At 36.3% G+C, this 10,239-nt stretch overlaps 2 protein-coding genes across 2 annotated transcripts; both read right to left on the reverse strand.

The window, feature by feature from the left end:
• Positions 1-3,150: 3,150 nt before the first annotated feature.
• Positions 3,151-4,122, reverse strand: LOC107704706 (olfactory receptor 2AT4). The gene is given in 3 exon segments (XM_074187073.1): positions 3,151-3,352; positions 3,354-3,739; positions 3,742-4,122. Coding segments are annotated over 3 exon segments (969 nt in total).
• Positions 4,123-5,985: 1,863 nt separating this feature from the next.
• LOC107704728 (olfactory receptor 1-like) lies at positions 5,986-6,936 on the reverse strand. Its single transcript, XM_016507715.1, has one exon. The coding sequence runs from the start codon at positions 6,934-6,936 to the stop codon at positions 5,986-5,988; it is 951 nt and encodes a 316-aa protein (XP_016363201.1).
• Between the last annotated feature and the right edge of the window lie 3,303 nt (positions 6,937-10,239).

A 10,239-nucleotide genomic window follows, 5' to 3' on the forward strand; every position in this document is an offset into this window, starting at 1 on the left:
CATGATATGGTAGTCAAGCAGAATGTGCTTCATGTTTCATAAAATAAATCAATAAGTTACATGAATTCTTTAGCCTGCATGCTTCATAAACATTGCACAGTAACCTTAAGTAGGTCTTACATTTGGAGGGAGTGAAACTCTTCTGTCCAATGCACCTCTATAATGACAGAAATTCATTCACTCATCAGTTTATGAACTCTTCCCTCTGTCACAAGAGACATATCATGAGACACGTCATACTGTATGTTTGGTGCTTAGATGGGCTCTTCAAATAAGCCGTCATATTTTATTTGTTACTTTGCAAAATAGACTATATAATTATTTGTATGCAACAGCTCTATGACTTTCCACATAACATCAGAGGTAATTTGGTTATGTTGCCTATACCAGAGAAACACTTTCAGTGAAAGGTGAATTTCATTTGAAGGCCAAGGCACAGTCCAAATGAAATGTAGCAACTGAATCTGCACAAAGATATGCCAGTGCCAGTACATCTAGGCAAAAAGTAAAGGCATATGATTAAAAGCTGAGGGGTGCATGTGGAAAATGTTTTAAATCGGGCCTGAACACTTGAGAGTTTGAAAACAGATCTGATGATGGCAATGTATGAAAATATGATGAATATTAAAGGGTCTAAAAGAACAAACAAGGATACGGCTAGAGCATTTCTCCTCAGCTCAGTTTTGTCTCCACAGCCAATTTGAGCTGATTAATTGAAATCGCAGAAACATTGATTTATTACGTTTGTCATACAAAAGGGAAGCTTTTCAGTTTGGTAAGTAATGGTAAAAATCCTAAAATAAGTAACCAACACACTGTGCACGCATATGCAGTATGCTGGTTTGTGATAATAGCAGGATATCGATGATATGATATCATATGCAAAGATAATGAATTCATACATAAGGCCATGATATGGTAGTCAAGCAGAATGTGCTTCATGTTTCATAAAATAAATCAATAAGTTACATGAATTCTTTAGCCTGCATGCTTCATAAACATTGCACAGTAACCTTAAGTAGGTCTTACATTTGGAGGGAGTGAAACTCTTCTGTCCAATGCACCTCTATAATGACAGAAATTCATTCACTCATCAGTTTATGAACTCTTCCCTCTGTCACAAGAGACATATCATGAGACACGTCATACTGTATGTTTGGTGCTTAGATGGGCTCTTCAAATAAGCCGTCATATTTTATTTGTTACTTTGCAAAATAGACTATATAATTATTTGTATGCAACAGCTCTATGACTTTCCACATAACATCAGAGGTAATTTGGTTATGTTGCCTATACCAGAGAAACACTTTCAGTGAAAGGTGAATTTCATTTGAAGGCCAAGGCACAGTCCAAATGAAATGTAGCAACTGAATCTGCACAAAGATATGCCAGTGCCATCACTTTTAGGAAGTTGTCATGATCATGTGATTTCGTTATTCATTGTAAAAACCTGGAGTAATTTTTCATTCATTCATTCATTCATTCATTCATTCATTCATTCATTCATTCATTCCATACAACTTGATGAATATGCCTGTGAAATGTGCTTCCCCAGTTAATAACAAGGCTTTATTTAGGTTATATTTTAATTACTGGTTCAGTAAATTTTGAATTGCACATGACTGTCAAATTACTTTAGTTTGCCAGCATGATATTATTTTTTATTATTTTTCTAATTGGATCATTAATAATATAGGCCTATGTTCATTCAAAATTCCAGCTTTGAGACGGCCAGTGTATCCATTCCAGCACTTTGTCAATATTCAAATGAAATAACTATAATTCATTCCAAAATAATTGGTTTGTTTGAATCGACTCCAAAATGACGAATTATATGATATGATAAGTTTGGGCACGTCTTGCAAAGGGCAGCCTAGCTACCTTCCTGTACATGCTTTGAAGTCAGAAAACACAAAACGTCTAGCAGAAACCATATTAATGGCAGCCAGAGGAAAACAGAAGAAGATGCCATCTAAGTACTAATATAGTATTAATATAGTACTCAGACAGCAAAATTGTTCTTGTAAGCAGAACAAGGGAAAACACCTTTAGGACATTAGTTATATTGGATTTTTATTTGATCTATTATCATTTTAGCTACATATTAGCATACTGAAGCATATAATAGTCTAAAATATTTAATATTTCTCACTTATTTTATGTTTTCTTAGTTATGCTTTTAATAAACTAAAGAAATAAACTTTCTGATTATTTTCAAGTTCAAATGAATGGCAAGAAACAATCCAGGAAAAGGATTATGGTAAACATTTACACTATTTAACAAAGAACCACATTTCAAAGTAAATGAAAAAAAAGAAATTTTAAGTGGCCTGCGGTCCCCACGAGGGGGAAAAAATATATTTAAAATAGTAAATGATGTTTATCTGAAAGTGTAACAATACAAACAGGTTTTCTGTAAGGGGTAGATTTAGGGTTAGGGGATAGAAAATATTGTTTGGTCAGTATAAAAGTAATAGAAGTCTAGGGACAGTCCCCACAATTCACAGAAACAAATGTGTGTGTGTGTGTGTGTTTTGTCAGACCACTAGTAAAAGTGTAACTGTAAATCCTATCCAGTCTCTTTCAATCAATATCCCACATACAGTAATGTGTAAATTTGTGCTTTTGAAATGGAGATATGGCATACAGACGTGCAGCCTTCTGCATTTCAATACAGTAACTGTCATCCAAACTGTTGTCATAGTTTACAGCAGGTAATACTAACAGAGTGCACTGTTATATTGACAACATGACTAAGCATTTTGACTATCTTGTTTGTGAACAATGACACATGGACTTTTCATTCTGATGGCACTGATATGTTTATTGATATAACTACTTACTTTTGAAAGATGAGCTAAAGATTTTGAGTAAGTTACAGGCTTTTGCAGGTAATCCATTGTGTGGTGCTGTTTGTATGAATTGTTTTGAGAAATGCACATACTTCTTTGCAAATATTAAGGATGATTTGAGAAATGCACTAAAGCGACTGAGAAAAACTGTAAAGCGAAATAACTGAACATAAACATAGGAGCCTGAGAAAAAAGCTAATTTTAGAAGAAAATTTCAGATGGCACTTAGAGGCCATGAATATAGTATTCAACAACACTGGACCAGTTAGTTTCTTTTTAACTAAGATTGACCTTTGCATTACCTCCAACCTGTTTTTTCTTTAAAAAATGTAGTTATTGCCTCTTTGATCTCTTTAGTCCTGAAGCAATATATAAATGGGTTGATAACAGCAGGGACAAGACTGTACATCATGGAAACCACAATGCTGATATCAGTACTGAACCCATAACCAGCAACGTGTGTGATATACACAAAAGTGCTAGGTAAATAATAAAGACATGATCAGTAACTGTGGGGTGCATGTGGAGAATATTTTATAACGTCCCTCAGAATTAGAAATGTTCAAGACAGAGATGATGATAACGACATAAGAATATACGATGAAACATAAAGGACCCCACAGCACAAACATGGCGATGGCTGCCGTTGTGACTTTCATGGTAGTTACATCTCCACATGTCAGTTTGCTTAAAGCGACATGATCACAGTAGCAATGAGGCATGACATTTGACAAGAGAGTGACACCAACTAACTGCAGCATGTTTGCTATCCAAACACATGCACACATAACAGCAGTAGTTGAATTTTGAATCAGGGTGATATGATATCTGATATCATGATATCTGAGCGGATTGCATATAGCTATGAATCGATCGAGAGCCATCAGTGTGCCATGAGAAATGAAATTGTAGCTCCTAGAAAATGGACAAAATACATCTGCGTGAAGCATGCGTTGAACGATATGATTTTGTCAGCCATCCAGAACATTGCAATGACTCTTGGGTAGGTCGTCGTTCCAAGTGCGAGATCTGCCATTGCGAGGTTACAGAAGATTAGGTAGGTTGGTTTCTGAATGATTTTCTCATACATTATAAAGACAATAATGAAAATATTCCCAGTTACAAGAAGAAGGTATAAGATGAAAAACAAGGCTCCTACAAGTTTGTAATATTCAGGAAGGAGTCCAGGAAAACCTTGTAGAACAAATTCGGCGAAGACCGTTGTGCTGTTTGTGTTTTGGTAGGTTCCGTCATTGCTGCCTGACCCCATCTGGAGAACTAAAAAGTGAAATACAATCTGCATAAATACATCTACAAAAGATAATACACAGACGAACAGTGTACATTTAAAGGATACTGCACTGTGATTTCAGCATAGACATTAATACTTTTAGCACAGACAATGTTTTCACAGCAAACACAACATTTACAAATGAGTGAGGTGAGAAAGAAGGGGAAAAAAGGGCAAAGAATAAGACTAAACGCACGCACATGATCTTTTTCAAATAACGATAGTTTACATGAACATACTAATACAGTGTCCTCTGATACGTTACGGGTAAGTTTACTTTTAAATGATCACACTCGAGATACACTTAAGCTATTGATGTAATATAACTTTCACATGTAACTTTAGAAAGCCTCCACAGGGCCCTGAACATAGCACATTTATTGTTATTGTTTGCAGCGGAGTGTTTTATTGAATATAAATGTGTTATATATAAGTCATACTTCTTCAGTTCTGCCAGGCTAAAATAAATACATGAATAAATAATTTGCTGCTTCTTTCATTCTGAAAGATTATGTGTATCTTTAGTCAGATGCATTTACATAGTGGCTGTGCCCCAGATGCAATCAACAGAAACTGTCTGTAAAGTTGTAAAGCAAATGGTCCATTCAGTTAGAATAACAAATTAACAGCATTTCTCAGAAACTTCTTGTAGATTGCAGGATCTCCAGCGGGAGGTCCTAACAGCATGTACTGTTTGTAGACCTTTTATCTTCAGGAATAGTTTTCTGTCTCACAGACAGAACTTTGGGAGAAGCTATGGAGAATCTAGGGAGAAGCTAGGACTCATACAAGGGTTAAGATATTTTGAAGACCGACAAGCTAGCATCGCTGTTGAAGACCTGCTACACTGCTACCTTCAATAAATTCTTCTCCCCACAAGAACTCTGGTCAAGCTTATTTATTTTATGTATTAGAGAAATCTAATACATTGACGGGCCACCCAAACCACTGCTCAGCCAAATACAGCAAAATCTAACCATTCTTACAATCTTCCTGTCAGAGAACCAGTTTATACAGATAAAAAACTAAAAGTATTTAGCTTCTTAATGCCAAGTACAGTAGTATACTATATGCATATTAAAGTATGATTATGTGTGACTAAGTTGGTTATGGAGGATTTGGCCTTTCCCTCCCTCGCTCACTTTCTCTTCCATATACAAATTTTAGGATTTTCTACATTGTTTGGATCAGAAATTATGGCAACTATCAAAATTATCTTGTGTTTAAGAAAATCTTATCATCCTGCCTTACAGTTTCACTGTTTTAATAAAAACCCTTGCCTACACTGTACATACACTTAATGTGTTGAATGCATATATGCATGTCCCATGATAGAAGAATATATTTACAGAAGCAGTACACTTTATTTTTAGGCATATTCCAAGGCAGGAACAGAAATTGCATTAGCTATTAATTTACATTTCATTCCAATTTCCACGTTCACCTTCAGGTCTCTTTCACTATATTGTACAATATAATACCTGATAATGACTTGACTATTAAAAGTTGAGTAGATGAGTAAATGTGTTAGAACATTTCATGCATGAAAGATACCTTTGAATTAAATGAAGATCATAACTAAACTATACAACTGAGGGAGTTCTCTGTGTAGCATATGCAAAAAAAAAAAAGAAAGAAAAAGAAAAAAGAGGGCAATAAAATATACTTACTGAAAAAAATGAGTTTGTACATCAGGGAAAATATTAATTATTTCACAAATATGTCATTGATTCTCATTATGTGTTAGAACAGCCAGAATTACAATTATATAAATACATAAACAGGGCAAAGTGTAAACAATGCACTCTACTGTATTAAAGCAATTTCAATATTTTTAGCGCGTCATATCTGCATGTTCACTTTCCTATCTCTAAATTTTTTCTTTAATGCATCTTTGATTTCTTTGGTTCTGAAGCAGTAAATCACTGGATTGACAACAGGTGGGAGAAGACTGTACCACATGATTAACATAACCCGAATGCCAGGTGAGATCGCTATTGTCACATCATGCACATAAACAACACATCTGGGCACATAGTACAGACAAATGATAAATAGTTGAGGAGTGCGAGTTGAGAACGTTTTATAACGGGCCTGAACATCTGAGATTTTGAAAACAGACGTGATGATAGCAATAAAAGAAAATATAATAAAAATCAAAGGGCCCAAAAGAACAAACATGGCACATGAAAATGCAAAAACCTTTTTCTGTCTTACATCTCCACAAGACAGTTTAATTATCGAATTTTGGTCACAGTAATTTTGGGTTATTACATTAGAATCACAGTAGGGCTCATCAAAGGCATGATAAACAACGACTAACAGCCATGAAATACAGATGATCCAAATCACTGCACATGCCAATAAAATAGCCTTATTTGTAATAAGGACACAGTATCTCAGTGGGTTACACACTGCAACAAACCGATCAATGGCCATTAATAGCATTAGGAAAGAGTTAATAGTCCCTAAGTAGTGAACAAAAAACATCTGCACAAAGCAGCTATAAAATGGTATCTCACTGCTATTGAAAAGGTATTTTGCAATAGCTTTAGGCAGCGTGATGGTTCCAAAAGCAAGATCAGACACTGCAAGATTACAGAAGATTAAATAGATAGGTTTCTGAAGGTTTCTCTCATAAGCATTAAATGAAATGATAAAGAAATTTCCTCCTGCTAGTGTCAAGTAGACAAAGAACAAAAGGGTTCCCACGGCTCCATAATACTGTGGATGGAGTCCTGGAAATCCCAGCAGGTAGAATTCAGTAAAGACAGTGACATTTGTGGGAGTCATGACTCTAGAACGGCTTTGGAGTTACCTGATACAAATTCACAGAAATATAAAAAGAATTTTAAAAAGCAATGACAATTACACAAGCATTTGACTGTCAATGCAAAATAAAACAACATATAAAAGTTTACATTTCAACGTCTGCAACAATTGCTGTTGTTATAAAATTCTTCACAGATTATATTAATAATATATCATTCACATACCATTACCTCCATGTAAACTATTCTGATGTAATTGGCATAATCAATTAAAATTGCATTATTTTGAGTTTGATGGAGAAGATTCACAATCACTAACTGTATTAATCCACAAACAAAAATGCCTTTCTCTCTGTGCGTCCATCTAACAGTGCTATACACAGTCACCGTTTAGCAAGACTAATAAAGACTAAAGGCACCTCCCACTAATTGACCTGTTGTTTGGAGTTTCTGCTGTCTCATTCATTCATGATTATCTTATGAACAGTTTGGTTTCTTTGACACTAACATGCTTGAGTCCTTGCCATTAGTGTTGTCACGAAACTTGAATTTGTAACTTTGATATAATACATTGAAAAATATTAATATTCAATACCATTTTCAGTAGGCCTACAACAGTTAAACTGCAATGTGAACATTAGGCCTAAGTTACAGTTTATTTGACTTTTAACCATAGTCAAAGTTTTAATAAGTAAATTACTTAAGTTTTCCAATGTCACAACATTGCGCACAGTCAACTTGCTGTCATGAGCTCACAGAATGGCTTTGACTGTTCCAATATGGCGGACGACTAATGTATAATGTTCCATAGAAACAGTCACTAATAAGGCATCTACGTAAACATATCTATGGGTCAGAACCTCCCGAAACCATTCATAAATTGCACCCTGCTTATTGATGCTGTGCAAAATGTTAAAACTGTTTTAAATGAAACTGCTTTAATTTAAACAACTTAATCTTAATAATTCAGTTGCATTGCATCATTTTTGACATGACTTCTATGATTCTCCATTATCAAAAAGAGCTGTTATCTTTCAGATTTACCTTGAACTATTCAATTAGATTTTTATTTTTATTTTATTTATTAGGCTGGCCCTTTCTCCGTAGTAATGCCACCACACAAAATGCCTCTATATAGGCCCAGACAATAAAGAAATTGATAATTTACTTGGTAATAATAATAATAACATGGGCTGTAACCACCTTGTGGCATCCCACTGTCAGACTTCTCAATCTAAATTCCACAAAATCTCCCAATCCCAAAGCCGTTGTGTGATTACAATGTGTTTCACCATTTGTGAACTGAATTCTTTATAACAGCCGCGTAATTACACAGTAAAATATTTATACAGATTAATACAACAAATATTTTCTCTAATATGAGAAAACACTCCTATTTAAAATTGCTTGCATTCATAAAAGCAGAACTATCAAGGCCTTCCAGTGGAGACAGGATTTTGCACAGCTCTTGCCCAATGTCAGTATTTGTGTGGCTTCAGTATGTTAACCAAACTGGGATAGTTCAAAATAAAATCATAATGAATAATACTGTCACGACACACACACTGGGAGCACAAGAATGAACGCGGAGATGAGGAATAAAGTAAATTTCAAAGATTGAATAAACAAAAGCTGGGAATACAGAGACACGGGATACACTGAGGACACGAAATGACATTTGACAGCAGACAGGAAACAAGGGGCAAAACACACTTTATATAAACAGAAACTAATGGGACACACCTGGGATCAATATAACTAAATGGGAATAGGAACAAGAAAAACCAAATATGGGCATAAACATTAACCTGGAGCACATGGGGGAGGAAAACACAACACGAGACATGGAACAAAGTCTTACACTACTCCCCCTTCCCGGAAGGCGCGTCCCGCGCGGGCTCCGAGGCCCTCCGTGGGCCATAACCGGGGACTGGAGCCCTCCCTGGGCTCGACGGAGGATCAGGAGCCCTCCTTGGGCTATACTTGGGAACTGGAGCCGACACTGGAGCGAGCTCTGGGGCGGCCGGCGGGCCTATCTTCAGAGCGTCCAGCGGGATTGTGGGAGCCGTGGCCGGCAGGCATGACAACGGCGCGGCCGGCGGGCTTGTCTTCAGAGCGGCCGGCAGGCTAGACTTTTGAGCTGCCGGTGAGCTTATCTTCGGAGCGGCCGGCAGGCTTAGATCAGCCGCGGCCGGCGAGCTTGACAACGGCACGGCCGGCATGCTTAACAGCAGGGCGGTTCTCATACCGCGGGGAAAACACAGGAGAAACAAAAGAAAACAAAAGACTATTCAAAACGAAAACAAAACACGGGAGAAGGAGTGCCGCTTACTGTTTTGGTCCGCTGTTCTGTCACGACACACACACTGGGAGCACAGGAACGAACGCAGAGGTGAGGAATAAAGTACATTTCAAAGATTTAATAAACAAAAGCTGGGAATACAGAGACACGGAATACACTGAGGACACGAAATGACATTCAACAGCGGACAGGAAACAAGGGGCAAAACACACTTTATATAAACAGAAACTAATGGGACACACCTGGGATCAATATAACTAAATGGGAATAGGAACAGGAAAAACCAAATATGGGCATAAACATTAACCTGGAGCACATGGGGGAGGAAAACACAACACGAGACATGGAACAAAGTCTGACAAATACACAGTTTGGCCTTATGTTAGCATTTTTGCAACTATAATATGAGTCAATATGAAGAAGGAAAATTTTGAAAAGAATCGACTGAAACATCAGAACAACAGTACTGCATAATATCCATAACCTCGAAACTAACATTTAGGACAAACAATTAACTGGGAAATAAAGTAGAGCGCAATAGAAAAAGGCAACTACAATGTACATGGAGTATATTATTCCTATCTTTTTTTCTGTCAATACATCTTTGATTTCTTTAGTCTGTGAAGCATTGGGTTGACATAATTAATATGATACGAATACCCAGACTGATTAGAACTGTCAAATCCACTTTCAACACTTACTGGAATCTACTTCTTGTTTATAAATATTGGGATATAATCTAGAGCTAGACTACAGTTTGTCCAACTCAATTCATAAAGCATGTTATAGCAACTGTAAAGGAATGCCAATTTGTTTCTTTTGAAATGGTCTTTTTAAAATCTTTTTTTACCTCTCCTGTTCTCAAACAATAAATGAGGGGGTTGATCATAGGTGGTAGTAAGTTATACATCATGACAATGAGTAATCGCAAATCTGTACTGTACTTTATCCCAATGTTGCCAAACAATTGTAGCGTCCGGACCAATCAAAAACACAATTTTTCATTTGATTTAACAAATCAAT

This window comes from Sinocyclocheilus anshuiensis, unplaced genomic scaffold (assembly GCF_001515605.1).
Source record: "Sinocyclocheilus anshuiensis isolate Anshui unplaced genomic scaffold, SAMN03320099.WGS_v1.1 scaffold758, whole genome shotgun sequence".
Lineage (NCBI taxonomy): Eukaryota > Metazoa > Chordata > Actinopteri > Cypriniformes > Cyprinidae > Sinocyclocheilus > Sinocyclocheilus anshuiensis.

What these genes read in the sequence shown, in the direction of transcription:
- LOC107704728 (XM_016507715.1), bottom strand. Translation starts at nt 6,936, where the DNA reads ATGACTCCCACAAATGTCACTGTCTTTACTGAATTCTACCTGCTGGGA.